Source organism: Rhinatrema bivittatum, chromosome 7 (assembly GCF_901001135.1).
Source record: "Rhinatrema bivittatum chromosome 7, aRhiBiv1.1, whole genome shotgun sequence".
NCBI lineage: Eukaryota > Metazoa > Chordata > Amphibia > Gymnophiona > Rhinatrematidae > Rhinatrema > Rhinatrema bivittatum.
In genome coordinates this window covers 51,669,757-51,687,843 of record NC_042621.1, presented here as the reverse complement: position 1 = coordinate 51,687,843, position 18,087 = coordinate 51,669,757, and the positions used below count along the sequence as shown (strand labels likewise).

General features: G+C 43.1%; 1 protein-coding gene across 3 annotated transcripts in view; it reads right to left on the bottom strand.

Annotated features, from left to right (window-relative positions):
- Positions 1–18,087, bottom strand: part of LSM14A (LSM14A mRNA processing body assembly factor) — a 192,023-nt gene that overhangs the window by 135,414 nt on the left and 38,522 nt on the right. For all 3 annotated transcript variants that reach the window (XM_029608364.1, XM_029608365.1, XM_029608363.1), the window contains exon 2: positions 10,439–10,602. In XM_029608364.1, the coding sequence (XP_029464224.1) occupies positions 10,439–10,602 (164 nt within the window). The remainder of the gene's footprint in view (positions 1–10,438; positions 10,603–18,087) is intronic.

Here is an 18,087-nt window from a genome sequence, read left to right as displayed (position 1 = left end):
CAACTGTTCGCAGCAGTAGGTGCTACCAAACACAGCAATGAACTTCTTAGCATCTTGTGACAGATTGGGGAGCCTGTGCAGTGAAACATAAGAACTGTAGAATCTCAGAAGATCATGCTCACTAAAAGCTCTCAAGTCACTGTCATTCTTAGTCAATGATTTCTATCTGGTATTTATCAGCACAGTCTTTCAGATCAGTTTGAAACGGATTATTCAGTAGCTTCATGACATCAGTATATTTTCCAAAATCCTCAAACCTTTGTTTGAAGTCATCAATTAGTATTATAACTAATTCTGAGTACTTCTCATGTTGCACTGTATCAGTAGGTTTCGTGGAAAGGACTGTACAACTTTCTTCAGAATCAACAGTGAATGAGTAAGCTCCACTTTCTCAATGAATATAACATGTTCGAACAATTTGTGCTAGCTGATTCTTTTCTTGACGTTTCAAGTTCAAGTCTGCCATATATTTGGTCATGTTGACCAGAAATGCCAAGTCACTCATCCACAAATCATCATCTAGGAAACTTATATCCTTCCCTTTGGTTGGCCATGATTGTCTTTATTTCATCACGTAAACTCCAGAATCTGGATAGCATGCCTGACCTGCTGAGGTATCGAACTTGGTTGAAGTAAATCACATCATGATCTGAGCTCACGTCCATCACATTCTTCATTTTCAGTGTATTGGCGCACAAGTTTTCCTGGTGAATGACTACTTCCTGTGGCACTGATTTCTCCAACAAGGTTGCAAATCCATTCTGCTTCCCTGCCATGGCTGGCACTCCCATCTGTTATTCCAATCAGCTTGTTCTCACACAGATTGATCTTCTCCATTACCTGCTTGACTTTATCAAAGATCTCTTTTCCTGTTATCGTGCCCTTCAAAGGACACATATCAAGCAGTTCCTCGACTGAAAACATTTCTGTAACTCCTCTTACAAATATTGCCAGTTGAGCTGTGTCACTTATGTCTGTACTCTCATCAACTGCTAAGCTGTAAAACTCGCGAGCATCAAGTCTCTTGATCAAAGTCTCTTGAATATTTGTCGCCAGGTCATCAACTCTTCTAGCAGCAGTCTGAAGAGAAAAGTCTGTGGTGCAAAATGTCAGTCTATCATCTGGGCAAACCACATCCATAAACAGTTCCAAGCATTCCTTAACCAAATTCCATCTGCAAACAGTTTTCCTCTCTTGGCTATGGTTTTTGCTATTAAAAAGCTGACCTTTGTTGCTACATCGTAACTCTAGATTGTCTACTTTAAACAAAAAAGACTGTTGGCTGACGAGGCTTTGTTTCAAGTCATCCGTCCATGAACTTTTTAATAAGTGTATTTTGACATCAACTTTCCCCACCCTCAGATCCCTGATTCTACCCCCTCACCTCCCGCCTGCTGGGTCCCAGGTCGATCGGCGCCAGCAGCAAAGGCAAGTAAAGATCTCCTTTGCCTTCCTCTGCCGGCTTCGGGACTTTTCTGCTACAAAGCGTCCTGCCCGCGCGACAACAGGAAGTTGCAGCAGAGGGGAGCGGGATGCAGTGTAGCAGGAAGGCCCCGACGCCGACAGAGGAAGGCGAAGGAAATCTTTAATCGCCTTTGCAGCGTTCGACCCGTGACTGGCGAGCAAGAAATGAAGGGGTAGTGTGGGATATGGGAGGACAAGATGTTACCTGAGTGGTCCGTCCACCTCTGTTGCAGCACGTGGCTCAGAATGCGCGGGCTTGTTTTCCCAGAAGAGCGGGGGGTGGATGGGTGGGGTTTCCAAATCGAAGGAGTCTTTTCCCCCCCCCATTGGAAGGCAGTGAATTCTACGACCCCATTTGGGAACCACTGCTTTAACGGCTGCTAGATATGGGAGAGCATTTTCTCTCGCAACAGATCCTCTCCGCATCCCTCCTTTGCACCCGATCCGCGGAACGGACAGACAGGCTTGGCGGGCTGCACGTTGGACAACCCTGATTTACAGGGAATTTTAGAAAGAACAAAGCTCCTAGCTGCAGCACCCTGCACTTTAACAAAGCAGAGTTGCTTACATGTAACAAGTGTTCTCTGAGAACAGTAGGATGCCAATCCTCACTCATGGGTAACATCAGATAGAGCCCGCCCCAGAACTTTGAACTCAAAGATTTTAGAGCTTTCAAATAGGCTCTGAGCATGTGTAGCGGTAGTTATCACCCTGCCCCCTAGGCAGAGTCCCTCAGTACATGATATAGCTAATATATTGAGAACCAACTCCCAGGGGAGGCAGGAGGGTTTCGTGAGGACTGATATCCTTCTGTCTTCAGAGAACACCTGTTTAAAGGTAAGCAACTTTGCTTTCTCTGAGGATAAGCTGGATGGCAGTCCTCACACATGGGTAAATCCCCTAGCTACAGGATGCTAAAAACAGGACAAAGTGGGAAACCCTACAGTGCTGAAAGCACCACCTTCCTCCCTTTTGCCTGCGAGGCAGCCGATGCAAAAATGGGTCCAGGCGGGGGAGCGAGGGAAGGAGAAGGAGAGGGTATTCGCGAGCCAGAGAGGACAAACACCGAGACCCCCTGTGCTTAATATCTTGCAGGTGTGTTTTACCAACAGCGGCGCCAGCAAGTGACGTCAAAGGGGCGGGGTTACGACCCTTATCCTTGGACGAACTGCGGCGCATCGCAGCCGCCGGCGCGTCGCCTAAGCCGTGCACGCCGAAGGGGCGCGCAGCTTGGTCCGGCTTAGTCCGGCGCAGTCTGGAGTCTGGGCGGATCCCTCTTCTTTTTATTTTACTTTTCTGATCTCGGATGGGGAAGAAAAGAAAAGCAAAAATTTTTACTTCTTCACCGCTACAACAACCGCGAATGGGCCCAATGGACCATCATGTCGTTCGGCAGATGGAAGCACCAGTAATGGACAGCTTGGGAGGAGATTCTTTGGCCTCCCTAAGTCCAGGCGATGGACGACAGTCTCCACCACAGCCAAGTAGAACCCCACCTACTGAGATGGCAAACGAACCGGTAGGATCAGTTCAAAGGGATTTAAGCTTGAATAAACAAGCAGAAGTTCCTTTGATTGATGATACATCTTCTCAAGTAAAGCAAGTATTTACTATATCCCCGGTTGTTTTGGAAAGTAGTATTAAGATGGGAGTAAACCCAGATAATATTACTTTATTAGATGTGTGGCAAATGATTTCAAAGCTAGATAGAAATATCTCTATGATGAATGGTGCATTATCCTCTGTAATAAATGAAAATAGAGCTACTCTAGTTGAACATACGAAGAAAATTGATAATTGTCAAAAGGAATTGCATGGTTTAAATACAAAAATTCAATTAATTCAAAATACAGAAAACGTCTTCATGAAAGACAGTTTGACCATGCACAGGGAAATTGAGTATACTGAAAATTTAATTAGATCAAAGAATTTGAGATTAATCAATTTTCCTGTAACACGGTTGCTGTCTCCTATGGAGATGTTTAAGAAATTCTTAAAAGAAATTTTAAGTTATGAAGAAAATGATATTCCCAGCTTATCAAAGATATATTATTTTCCAAGGAAAATGGTGAAAAATGTTGAAAAGAAAAATGAAAATGTCAATTTAAAAGATCAGCCTAGTTTAGGAATTACAACGTTTTTGGAAGAGTCAGTGGATTTAATAGATAAAAGAGCAACTTTATTTGTATCTTTTGTTGCAGAGAAAGATAAAGACGCCATATTTCAAAAATTCTTTAGGAATAAAGATGTTCCCTTCTGTGGACATAAAATCCAAATTTTTCCCGATGTTGCCCGGGCCACTCAAGTGAGAAGGAAACATTTCTTGTCTTTGAAAACCCAAGTAGTGGCATTAGGTGTGACTTTTTTTCTTAAATTTCCCTGTTCTTGTTTTATTACATATCAGGGGGAAAAAATTTGGGTTTAATGATCCATTACATTTGGAAACATTTTTAAGTGATAAAAATCAAGCATTGAACTTAGAAGTTGGCGTCCAATAAAGGTTAAAGTAATTCTGTTCTCCTTCATAAGATTTATGATTACTATTGAAACTCAGATGTTAAATGGGTTTCAATAATTAGATAGCATGAATGAATATTTATGCATTTCTTTTCTTGGAATCCCCCAATTTATGTATATGCCAACAAGATTGGTTATGGTAATAGAAGATGTATTGAATTTAAATTTTTCTTTCTTGTTTGACATTTTATTTTTTCATGATTGTAATTGATAAAGAAAATCAATAAAGTATAAATAAAAAAATTTAAAAAAAAATGGGTCCAGGCAGGAATACAGTTCATAAGAACATGTCATACTGGGTCAGACCAAGGGTCCATCAAGCCCAGCATCCTGTCTCCAACAGTGGCCAATCCAGGCCATAAGAACCTGGCAAGTAACCAAAAACCAAGTCTATTTCATGCTACCGTTGCTAGTAATAGCAGTGGCTATTTTCGAAGTCAGCTTAACCTTCAAAAAGAAAATCATAGAACAGACAGACACAAAACCCCGATACATAGAGGTGCCTAAGGCAGGGGTGTGAGGTGAAGAGCAGTGAGAAACATACTTTGCGTCATGGAAATATTTCAGTCAGGGTTTTGGATCAGCAAATCCTGACAAGCAAAGTAGGTCTAAATCCTACTGTATACAATAGAGAATTAATCAAGAGAAGAACTCTTGAACGAAGACTGCGCAGTTTCCTTCAGTGTCACAAGACTAACTGGGGCCAGAAAGACCCCCAGAAAGAAAATGTGGTTTACTAATATCTGAAGGACAAAATGCATTTGCCAAAGAGTGCCCAGTGACTGGCTGATAGGCACAATGGGCAGAAAATCCCAAACAACATTTGGAAGAAGCGGAAAAAGCGTCCAAGTCTGTGGCCGACCTTACTGGCCAAAGTACCAGACAGATGTTTAGAGCGCCAGGGGATGAAAGGCAAGCCATGATGGGAATCGCTAGCAACCCTTCCCCCCGCAGGAAGTTAACCTAGGCCTAAAGCTCACTCACGCTAGGGTAGGGCTATCCATGCAGTCCACAGGGTAGCTCAGGTGATTAGGAAGGCACTTTGGTTAAACCAGTGAAATATGAAAAGCTAAAGGCAGTACTGGCCCAATGTGCTATGGCGATCAAAAAAGCAAACAGAATATTAGAAATTATTAGGAAGGGTATGGAAAATAAAATGGAGGTTGTCATAATGCTTCTGTATCGCTCCATGGTGAGACCACATCTTGAATACTGTGTGCAATTCTGGTCACCGCATCTTAGAAAGGATATAGCTGCACTGGAGAATGTAAAGAGAAGGGCTGCCCTATGAGGAAAGGCTAAAGTTAGGACTGTTCAAGTTTGGAGACGAGACAACTGAGGAGGGATATGATAGAGGTCTACAAAATCATGAAAGGACTTCAACAAGTTAAAGTAAATCTGTTATTTACTCTCAGATAATAGAAGGACCAGGGGGCACTCCATGAAGTTAGCAAGTAGCTCACTTAAATAAAATTGAAGAAAATTCTTTCACTCAGTGCACAGTTAAGCTCTGGAATTCATTGTCAGAGGATGTGGTTTGGATAAGTTCTTAGAGGATAAATCTATAAGAACATAAGAAATTTCCATGCTGGGTCAGACCAAGGGACCATCAAGCCCAGCATCCTGTTTCCAACAGAGGCCAAACCAGGCCACAAGAACCTGGCTATTACGGTAATTAATAAGCAATAGTGCTTGTGATCCATCTAATGTTTGCGTACTTGCCAGATACTTGTTACTTGGATTGGCCACTACTGAAAACAGGATATTGGGCTTGATGGACCCTTGTCTGAGCCATTATGGCATTTCTGTTATGTATCATTTCATTTCACTAAGTTCTCCTATAGTTTCCCATCCCCCACTGACAATTATCCCTTGAATACTATCCTCTACCTTACAATATTCTCTCTGGCTCTCATATACTACCCCTTCGCCTCATCACTACCACTAGCTCTCTAACCATTCTTTTTCTTCACCTCCCTACACTCCATCACTGTCTCTCTCTCACCTTCCCCAATTCTATGTCTACCTCTAGCTCTGTCACCATCCACCATGTCATCATCCCTGATTCAGTCATACTCTCTCCATCACCTCTGCCCAACCCCAATAGCACTCTGGCTCTTTCACACAGATCTCCACCATCTAGCTCTGGCTCACACCCCCCCCCCCCCCCCCCCCCCCCCCCCCAGGTCTTGAGCCCTTGTACCCCCTTACATGGTTTTCATGCACCCCTATACCCTAGCTCTCACATCACTCAGTCTAAGTTTGCATTGCTGATTTCAGGGAGATAGGGGAGGAAGCCACATTGACCTCCCTTCTTCATGCATCCCCCAATAACCAAACATCGCCTCCAACATTCACCTGCTTGTGCGCCAAATAATTGCCTTCCCCAAAATTAACCTCAAGAATTCATCCCTCCTCAACTTCCCACAATGTTCATTCCCCTTCTTTTTTGCAATACCACCACACACATATCCCTTCTTCATCTAAACCCTCTTCAGCATTTACCTCTTCTCCCTTCTTATATATCACAACTCCCTGACTTGTGCTCCAGGATGCCTTCCCTCCTCCACTCTGCCCTCAGCTGATTTCCCTATTCTGGGATAAGAGTTGTCAGTCTCTGCTTCAGCCTCTCCCCCCTGTGTTGCCTGTCAAAACAAGAGGACAAGTTGAAAGATGATGGGACAGAAAACGGCACAGACCAGAAAACAATTACTCTGCTCTCTTCTCCAGCCTCTCCTTTTTCTCTTCACTACTACCTGCTGCATCTGCTTCAGTTTCAACCCTCCCTCTTCCTTTACAGTCAAGAGAATGAAGTTGGTGCAGATATTGTGGAGAAGAAATCAACAGTTCTTTTCCCTTCTCCAGCCCCCTGGAGGCTGCTTGGAGGAGATAAAACAGAAAGCTGTCTTCAGCTGTATGATATTCAGTGTGTGTGTGGGGGGAGGGGGGGGGGGAAGACATGAGCTGTATGTGTAGCGACACCCTTCAAAAGGAGGAAAACAGTGGAGCAATTTAGGGATCTGTAATAGGTCTGATGTTTAACTTTTTCATTAATGACCTGAAAAAGGCAGTGAGGTGATCAAATTTTCAGATGACAAAACTAAAGTACTGCCAGACTAAGGAACTGGGCATCTAAATAACAGATGAAGTTTAATGTGGACAAGTATAAAGTTATGCACATAGGGGGAAACTAATTGCAATTACAGATACTTCTAATACAGAACCCAATGTTGTGTAACTACCAAGTAAAAAGATCTTGGTATCATTGTGGAAATTATATTGAAATCTCCAGTTCAGCGCTAGGCAGCAAACAGACTGTTAGGAAGTATTTGTAAAGGAATGGAGAAAGAAACTGAGGATACATAATGCCTCTGTACAGATCCTTGGTGCGAATGCATTTTGAATATTGCATCTAGTTTTGGTTTCTACTACGAAAAATAAAATACAGCAGAACTATAAACAGGTATAGAAAAGGAAAAATTATAAAAGGCATCAGAATGACTTCCTTATTCACTGTGAATAAAAATACTAATTACAGAAAAAGAATGACTTCCTTATGAAGGGAAGCTAAACAGGCAAGGGCTCTTCAGCTTGAAGAAATGACTGAAGGGATATGAAAAGATTTATAAAATCACGAGTGAAATGGAACAGCTAAATACATGAATAAAAATAAATAAAAAAATAAAATAAATGAAAAAAAAATACAGTTTTGCAATCGATAATCTTCTCTAAGTTAGATTATTGCAATTCTATTCTATTAGGTCTCCCGTCTTCTCATACTAAACCTCTTCAGATGGTTCAGAACACGGCGGCCAGAATTTTGACAAACACAAGAAGAAGAGACCACATATCTCCAATTCTCAAAGACTTACATTGGCTGCCAGTGCACTACAGAATCTTATATAAGTCCATTACTACCATCTACAAAGCATTCCATCAACTCTCTCCGCTTAACCTCCAAATCCCTTTTAAAAAGCATTCCTCAGCCAGACCTATCAGAGAGTCCTACAGAGACTCATTACAGGTTCCTCCTGCAAAAACCTTTCACCATATGACACTCAAGAGACAGGGCTTTCTCTACAGCAGGACCTACCTGGTGGAACTCCATCCCACCAGAACTGAGACAGGAACCTTGCCTCCCTACATTCAGAAAAAGACTTAAAACCTGGCTATTCATGAAAGCCTTTCCAGATACCAACTAAACCTACTCTCAACTCTAGCAATTAAGACATCCCGTCAGGGTAATCAACAACCTTTGACAACTCCGTAATGTTCTTACTCATTTAAATTGGCAGGTTTTTATTTACCTTGGTTATTATCTTTTATCTCATTGTTAATCTTTCTCTCGCCTTCTCTACATTCCAAGTTTGCATTTTATCCCTGTTTTATTGTAACTGCTACTTTATTCTTCTATCACATGTTAATGTTCTAAGTTTTTTAAGTATTTATCCTTTTATCACACCCTGTTATTTGTAAACCGGCATGATGCGACTCCCATCGCGAATGCCGGTATATAAGAAATTCAAATAAATAAATAAATAAATAAATAAATAAATAAAATAGAGAACAGTTATTTATTCTTTCAAATGTATTTAATGTAGTTATTATGTGAACCGGTATGATGTACCCACTAATGCCGGTATATAAAAGTTTCTAAATAAATAAATAAATAAACAGTGTATAACTCTTACTTAAATCGACAGCTCAAGGTGGCATACAATAGAACATTCATAAAAACCAAAGACAGGTACTAGTAAGAGACATGGGGAAATACCATGAAATTTAAACATATAGCATAATTAAAACAAACTGGAGAAAATATTTTTTTCATTCACTCAAATGCAAAATTAAGTTATGGAATTTGTTGCAGAGGATGTGATCAAGGTAACTAGCATAGCCGAGTTCAAAAATGGTTTGGACAAATCTATGAACAATTACTAACCAGGAAGTCTTTTGAAAAGCCACTACTGATCCCTGGGAATGTGCAAAATGAAATGAATCTACTTTTTGTGATCTGCTGGTTAATTCCCACAGATCCAGTGTGGCTAATATCTGATTTAAGATAATGGGCTCAATGGACACAGCTTGGTCTGACCCAGCAAGGCATATCTTAAGTTCTAAAAAGGTATAAACAATGCATTTTCTAGTGAAAAGGAAAGCTATAAACAGAAAGGCATGATATATGGCTATAAAGGTGGCACCACAGAAGTAAATACTTCTTTACAGTAAGTAGTGGATACATGGAATAGTCTCCCTTCTGGAGACTGTAGAGACCAACACAGTAACAGAATTCAGGAAAGCATGAGACAAGCAGAGAATTCTTGGATGCAAGACAAGATGAACCTTTCAGTATTTTTCTTTGGTCCATATGCTAATTTACCGTATTTTGCGGTCCATAAGACACCCCCGACCATAAGACGCGCCTAGGATTTAGAGGAGGAAAATAAGAAAAAAAAATTCTGTCCCCATGACAGGCTCTGTTCAAAGCTCCCCCTGGAGCGAATGTAGCGTCTCTCTCTCGCGCGCACCGTTCCCCTCCTCCCAACTCAGCCCAATCAGTATGGTGGCACAGGTCAAATGCATGAAACATCTAATATATCTAAACAAATGAGAAGTGGCCTGTACTAACTTTGATGCCATGTATCGTCTTCTGCCAGAAAAGCTCCAGCTCCCTGTCGGTCTGCTGCTCCCAGGGTGCATCTTACTGCGAAGCTTGGCGTGGCGCAGGTCAAACATCAGCTGTTTGAACCATGTGCGCTACGGAGGCCTCTCCAGTTCAAACAGCTCCCTAACAATCTGCTGTTCCCGGGGTGCCGCCGGGTGCATCTTACTGCAAAGGTCGGCAGCACCCCGGGAACAGCAGACCGGCAGAGAGCTGTTTGAACTGGAGAGGCCTCCGTAGCGCACGCGGTTCAAACAGCTGATGTTTGACCTGACTGGGCCGAGTTGGGGGGAGGAGGAGGAGGAAGGGGGGGGGAGGGGGACAGCGGGCGAGAGGGAGACACGCTACATTCGCTCCATAAGACGTACAGATATTTTTCCTCCACTTTTGGAGGAAAAAAGTGCATCTTATGGAGTGAAAACTACGGTACATGTGACAAGAAATTTAACACCAACCTGCTTCTTGTAGTAATTCTGAAAATCAGACTGGACTAATTCATGCTGTAATACTTACATAGACCTCATTAGGAAGCGCAAGACATTTTTAATTTAATTGCCATATCACTATGTACAGCTTCCTTTTAAAGTGCTTGGATAAACTGATTCACTTGTTTCTATTTTCACAATTAAGAGAGCTTAACAGCCTCCTCTATTATTTTTTTTTTTTTTTTTTTTTTTTTAAATACCAAGTATAGTAAAGATTTTGCTCATTTTCCATTTCAAAAACCTTCTTGTTAAAGTGGAAGTGGGATCAGTATCATGCAGGAAGAGTAAACAATCTCTCTAATGAACTTACTTGAACAATGGCTGGGTCCTGAGGCAGGGAACATTGTGGCTTTGGAGGCTCACAAACAGTTAAATCTTTGATGTCACTGCCACGGAATATAATATATTCAAAGACTTCGTCCCGAGGTGGTATAGGCCTATCTGTTGGTCGATCTTCTGTTCCAAAGGAACGAACTAGGAATGAAAAAAAAAACAACACACATTTTAAAGACTTGGGAAGGGTATATATTTTTTAAGTCATAATTTAACATACATAGGGGTAGATTTTCAGACCTACGCGTGGGCGTACATGTTTGCACGCTACCCGGTGCGCACACATGTACTCCAGATTTTATAACATGCGCACGCATGTTATAAAATTGGGGGTCAGCGCACACAAGGGGGTGCACAGTTGTGCACCTTGCCCGTGTCGAGCCGGGCAGCCTTTCCCCATTCCCTACCCCCCACCTTCCCCTACCTCCCTCCCTTTTTGCCGAATTTTCTTTTATTTCAAAACTTACTTCAGCCCTGGGGCTGAAGTAAGTTGCACACGATCCCTGGCACAGCAGCAAATGGCCGCCGTGCCGGGAGCCTCTGGTCCCGCCCCTCCCCTTTTTGCAAGCCTCAGGACTTACGCGCATCACCAGGCCTTTTGAAAATAGGCCCGGCGCGCGTAACCTTTTGAAAATCTGCCCCATAGTGTGCAGGTTTGTTTTCCACTTCCAAAACTGCCTTATAGGCGATTTAACTGTGGATACTAATGACATGTTATGAACATATCACCAACATCTCACAGTTACAGCGAATGGCTAAACTCTGGGTCCACATTAGCTCAGTTTGGAGGGAGCCATGGTGTGTGGCCTCTGGCAGAGGACTATCACAGCAATTCCCTAGCTATCTAACACTGTTTAACACTGCCCCCACCCCAAAAAACAAAACACAACCACATATACAAACCGAAAGAAGCCATCCCAAAAACACTGTTTAGTTGTGAATAAAAGTTCTTGGTGCCATTAGGAGAAGCTGGTTCCAACTGAGCTGCAAGGCCAGGAGGAGAAGGAAGCAACTGGCCCAACCCCCCACACACACACTTTTGTTTTACATCTTGAAAACAGCCTGGTAGTATACTGTGAAAGAAAGGCTTCAAAAGAGAAACTACAAATTGTCCTGTTTCTGACTGACATCTTCATGAGCATATAAACAAGGGCACGAACACACATATTTTAAGACAGTCTAGTCGGCCACAAAACAAGAAACTAGTTAAAAAGAAGCACCTTACAATGTTCACAAAGTACTGCTGGAAACCAAAGCCACAATATACCACTCTCCTGACATCAAACGAGTCAAGATAGCAGGCTCCCAACCAATCCAAGAGAGGCTATTTCACAGCTGGAACCATAAGGATTTCTGTTAGTACAATTTATCTTTAATAGCCCTTCTCCCAGCCTCTCTGCTGACCTCTGAATTTACAATTCAAACTTACACCCTGCTCTTCTCTAGCAAGACTTTGTAGTCAAAAAAAAAATTTTTTATAAATTGTGCTAAGTGAAAAAAAATACCTGACAATAGCCCTTGAAAATATTTAGGTCGCAAATCAATTTCTCTTTTCTACTAACAAATGCGTGTGCATGCGTGTGTGTGGCTGTAAAAGATTCCTTTAGGTTTATTTAGAAAGGAAGACAAAAAAAAAAAAAAAAAGTTACAGTATTATACAATGTTGTTTGGGTTAGCAGCTATCTGCAGAGTACAAAAGATTTGCCAAAATAAAATATAGATATGTGCTAGACCAGCGGTTCTCAACCGGTGTGTCGTGACACACCAGTGCGTCCCGAAGCATACACAGGTGTGTCACCATACTTTCCCGGTCTCCCACTGGCCCAGAGCTCCCCCTGCCCCAGCGAAATAGGAATTCATCCTCCACCCAGGCTTATAATGCTGATAGCGGAATGCAGCAGGAGAGCTGGAGTCAGCAGCACCAGAATGGTCTCTTCTCTTCTCCCCTCCCCCATGGTCTGGAAGAGGAAGTGGAATGCAGTGGCCACACGCGCGGGAAGAAGAGACTATGCTAGTACTAGCAGTGTGGCCCGAAGAAGAAAGGTGCGGCCTTAAGAATGAGCAGCGTGGCACAGAGCACAAGAGAAGCAACGTCAGCCCCTGCCACCCATGGGAGTCCTTTCTCGAGGCCGCAAGGACTGGAAGTGGAGGAGGCTGCTGCGGCTAGTTAGGTGGGGGGAGAGAGTGAGCAAGCATGCATATGTATGAGAGTGTGAGTGTGTGAGAGAGAGAGAGAGTGACAGCATGAATGTAAGTGTATGACTGAGAGCCTGTATGTGTAAGTGTGTGATTGAAAGCCTGTGTGTATATGTGTGAAAACACAGCATGTGTGAAAATGTGTGATTAAGAGCATATGTAAGTGAGAGCGAGAGAGCATGTGTATATGTGTGTGAGAGCCAGTGTGAGGGAGAGCTTGTGTGTGACAGAGAGGAGAAAGTTGCAAGCAAACCATCCCTCCCTCCTGCTAACTCAAAACAATAACAGGGCACCTGGATATCAAATATTCCCAGGTATGCAGAGCAAAGCATTTTTTTTTAACCTTATTTTTCATTATTGGGTCTTTGAGCCTGCTATTTGGAAATATTTTATTGGCCACTAGAAATTTTGGTATGAATTTTTAATTATTGAATATTTCATTCATCAGCTGTTTTACTGCTATTGATTTTATATATTTCTTGATTTGTTTTATGACACTAGTGATGTTTCCCTTTTTCCTTTGTTATACTGCACACAGAATCTCTGGCTTGTTGCGGTTTCCAGTTTAGTTTTCATTTGCATGTTTCTATTTATACTTTATGGTCTCTTTATTCTTTGTTAGGTGAGGATCTGAACGTGTGACTGAGGTGAGGTATTCTGCTGGCGTATAGTTTCTGTGTAGGACTCTATAGCAGCCTGGCTTGGTCCGTTTTCCTAATAGGAGGAGTATTTGGAGTTTTACGGCCTGGTGTAATATTTTCAGTTTTATCTTGTAAGTTTCAGTGCTGGAAATTGGCGCTGTTTTGGTATGGGATGTTGATGCAATTTCTGTTCAGAGTACTTATCTTTCCCTTGTGTCATTTTTAACAATAAAAATAATACTGGGCCTTTATTTATTTTTTTTATTTCTGCCATGAATTGTAATGAACAGTGTGTCACAGATGTGATCGTGGTCTGTCAGGTATGTCACGATAGGAAAAAGGTTGAGAACTACTGTGCTAGACAACCTGCTGGTTTTAAGAAGCATACAAGCATACCAAAAAACAAATCAGTACAATGGAATAGGTAAACATGAATCGGTTGTCTTTTCTACTTTTTGAAAGAGTAAGCATCATGACATGCAATGAAGTTACAAGGTAATAAATATATTTAAGGCAAACAGGAGAAATTTTTTTTACTCAATACATAAACTCTAGAATTTGCTGCCGGAGAATGTGGTAAAAGTTGTTAGTGAGCTGGGTTTAAAAAAGGTTTGACAAATTCCTGGAAGAAAGCAGTCCATAAACCATTAAGAAGGACTTGGGGAAATCCATTGCCTATCCCTGGGGTAAGTAGCATGAAATTTAGGGACCTTCTGGGATCCTACTAGGCACTTGTGACTTGAAATGGCCACGGTTGGAAACCGTATACTAAGCTTGATGGACCTTTGGTCTGATCCAGTAAGGCAAATCTTGGGCATAATCTACTACCAATGCATGAAGTTCATTAAAACTGAATGGCATTTACAGTTCAGTGAAATTATATCACTCAGGCAATTCCGAAAGTAGCATTTGTAGTTTTCATTCAGGTTTTTATATCCATCCTTTGTACAAAATTATGAAGAAAAATGACATTTCAAAAGCTAGGAAACCAAAGTTGCTTACCTGTAACGTGTTCACCGAGGACAGCAGGATATTAATCCTCACACATGGGCGACATCATCAGATGGAGCCCCGAATGGGAAAAGGCTTATGTCAAAGTTTCTAGAACTTTGACTAGGCACACTGAGCATGCCCAGCATGCCGTATTCCATGCGCCCATGCAGGGTCCTTCTCCAGTCTCTTAACAACTTTGCAAGGTGGTGAGCGGGTTTCATGAGAACTACCATCCTGCTTTCCATGGAGAACACCTGTTACCTGTAAGCAACTCTGCTTTTTCTGGAGGACAAGCAGAATGGTAATCATCACACATGGGTGAATCCCTAGCTACAGGCTACTCCCCAACACAAAAGGCCCCCACAGACACCCACAGACACCCAACCAGGTGCCAACGGGGACAGCATCGGTACTGTTGGTAACAGAGGGGGAGACAACCTGAACCCAAACAGGTCCTAGGCAGGAGAGTTGCATTCTGTACCACAAACAGGTTCTGAAGGACAGACTGGCCGAACCTGTCACATCTGCCATCCCTATCTAGACAGTAATGAGTTGTGAATGTATGGAGAGAACTCAAAGCCTTGCAGATCTCCTCCATGGGAACTGCTTGCAAGTGGACCACTGTCAATGCCATGGCTCAGACAGAATGAGCCTCGACATTTATTTAACTTTTTTATATACCGAGGTTCCTGTATGGGATACAGATCACCCCGGTTTACAAAAAACTGCATGACATGACCCCCATGATGCAGTCCCATCTGGGCATTCAGAAGGAGATGCAATCTGCTAGCCAATTGGATAGTGTCTGTTTGGCAACAGCTATGCCCAACCTATTCTTGACAAAAGAAAAAAGTTGGGTGGACTATCTATGAGTTTCTGTCCATTCCAGATAGAGGGCTAAAGTTCGCTTGCAGTCCAAATTGAACAGTGCTCGCTCGCCTTTGTGCAAATGAGGCCTGGGAAAGAATGTTGGCATGACGATGGACTGGTTAAGATGGAAGTCTGTCACCACCTTAGGAAGAAAGGGGCGTATGCAAGACCATCCTCTCATGATAAAACTTAGGTGACTTATCCACCTTATACTAAGGCTTGGAGTTCACTGACCCTGCGTGCTGAGATGACCGCCACCAAAAATATTACCTTCCAGGTCAGGTACGCAGCCGTTCAAAAGGAGCTTTCATCAGCTGAGCTAACACCACACTGAGATCCCAAGACACAACAAGAGGCCTTAGGGGAGGCTTCAAATGAAGAAGGCCCCACATGAAAATAGAACTTTAGGATGCTCAAGGCGTGACGTCACGATGTGTGACGTCGGCGTTCGCTAATGCACTGCCTTGAGCGCCCAAATTGCATTCATTCACCTTCGCCGGCAGGGGCTGCTGGAAGCCACTTTGGCTCCCCTGCCCCCACCGGCGAAGGTGAATGAATGCACGCCTGTGTGTGCGCGCAATTTGGGCGCTCAAGGCAGTGCATTAGCGAACGCCGTCACACGTCGTGACGTCACACCTTGAGCGCCCAAATTGCACGCACAGGCGTGCATTCATTCACCACCGGCGGGGGCTGCTGGAAGCCGCTTTCGCCGCCGGCTCCCTCCGCTGGATGAATGCACGCCCGCCGGCGAAGGTGAGTGAATGAATGCACTCCCACCGGCTCCCGCCACGTACGGGCGTGCATTCATTCACTTTCGCCCGTATGCTTTCGCCTGCCGCTTTCGCCCGCCCATGAGGAGGGGAGAGAGAGAGAGAGAGAGAGAGAGAGAGAGAGAGGACTGTTCAAAGAAAATTCACATGCAGTAAGTTTACTTTTATTACTCTTATCACACTTTATTCACTTTTGTTTTAATTTTCACGCTGCCTTGCTTCGGGGGGGGGGAAGAGGACTCGCAATCCCCCCTGGTACATGTCATTTCAAACGTTATTTGAAATGACATTTGAAATGACAGGTACCAACGCACCCAGGATACTGTATAGGCGCTGTATAGCGCTCTATACAGTAAAAATGGATTGCGCTGGCCTGACGCTTCACGGACGCTTCTTGGATGCGGCTTGCATTTGCAAGCTATTTAAATACAGTATTGAGCGGTAGGTGATCCGAACTGTGCGTGTGGCAAACGCGGGTGTGCCCGGCCATAAAGCACCTCTTCCTACCGCTCCTTACTGTATCGGCCTGTATGTTTTTAGCTGGATAACTTGTGAGCAGTTAATGGGGTGTTTTCTGTTAAGGGTAATAACTGCCACTCCGTGCAAGTTACCCCCATGCCAGAGAAAGACAACTTGCTATGTAGTCTGCTAGCCAAATTAGAGTTTATTTGGCAATAACCCTTCTCAATTTATACAGATCAAAGAACTTGAACAGTTGAACAGCTCAATGGTGAGGTTAAGCCCTCTTTAAGCAATACGACAGCCCTTGGTCAGGGGGTTATACATCAAAGCTGCTTCCAGAACCCTGAGATCATGAGCCCTAGGGTAAGATGAAAAGAAGTTTGACACTCCAGAATTTGAGGAAGTCCAGCTGATTTATTGGCTGGGAGGGTTGTGAAAACTGATAGAACCACTGTGAAGTCTGCTGTCATTGACTTATGTGAAGCTTCAAGAAATTCCATAGCCTGTGGAAAAAAACAAACAGTCTTAGAAGAGCTCGTTCTTTGTGCGCTTGAGGTTTTGGAAAGAAGGTTGACAGCACAATAGTTTGATTAATGTGGAATGCAGATACCACTTTCAGAAGGAACAGGTTGAGGAGTTTGTAGAACCACCCCTATTATGAAAAAAACAAGATATGGCAAATATGAAAGCAGATCTTGTAATATGCTTTCCCTCTGTGCCAACGTGACAAGACGCAAGAAACTTCCAGATGAGACTCTTCAAGTTCACCGACTCGAGAGTTTTGAATTTGAGGGATGTTTCATGAGTTGAGCTAGGACTGTCTGAACTCCCAAGGTACTGGAGGGATACTAACCAAAGGCTTAGAATGCCACAGACTTCTCATGTACTTGGATACTAAAAGGGTGGAGAGCAAGCACAACCTGAGCTCCTTCCACCTGTTGTGATGCGCCACCATGGCATGAAAATGAACCTTGACTGAAGGAAGTGCTGAGGCCAGACAACGAATAGGTATAGAAGTACCTAGGGCCACAAGAGAGGGAATCCAGCTGGCTGGTACCATACCAAGTCAAGAACCTCTTCCATATGAAATGGTAAGGATTTCCTGGTTGAAAGCTTCCTTGCCTACAAATCAGCATTCTCAACCTCCATACCATGAGGACCAGCGATGGCAGAATCTGCCATCTTTCTGTGTGATGAAAATCTGACATCCCCAAGGGAAACCAGAGACTCAGTAGACAGACAAATGAGAGATGGATGCCACACTTGCTGTGGCCAGGACTGTGCTAAAAACCAATCTTAGCAATGAGAGGAATTAGCAGGTACTTAGACTGACGCGCTAGTGTAGCACAAAAACATCTGCAGCTGATCGGAAACAGGGAGCTGAACTTCCTCCTTCCTGTTATCCTCTAAGGCAAATAGTTTATAGTTTTTTTTTCTAGACGTCACATCAGCTGTAGCCTTCACAACGGTGTACAATTATATTTAACATGAGAAATACAATAAATTCTTAAAAGGATAACAGCTAAAAATACTAAAAGATGAAGCACAGAAAAATGAATTACCGTATTTTTCGCTCCATAAGACGCACTTTTTTTCCCCCAAAGGTGGGGGGAAAATGTATGTGCGTCTTATGGAGCGAATATAAAAAAAAAACCTAACAAACACCCCCCCCCCCCGACTCCCCCAAGACCTGC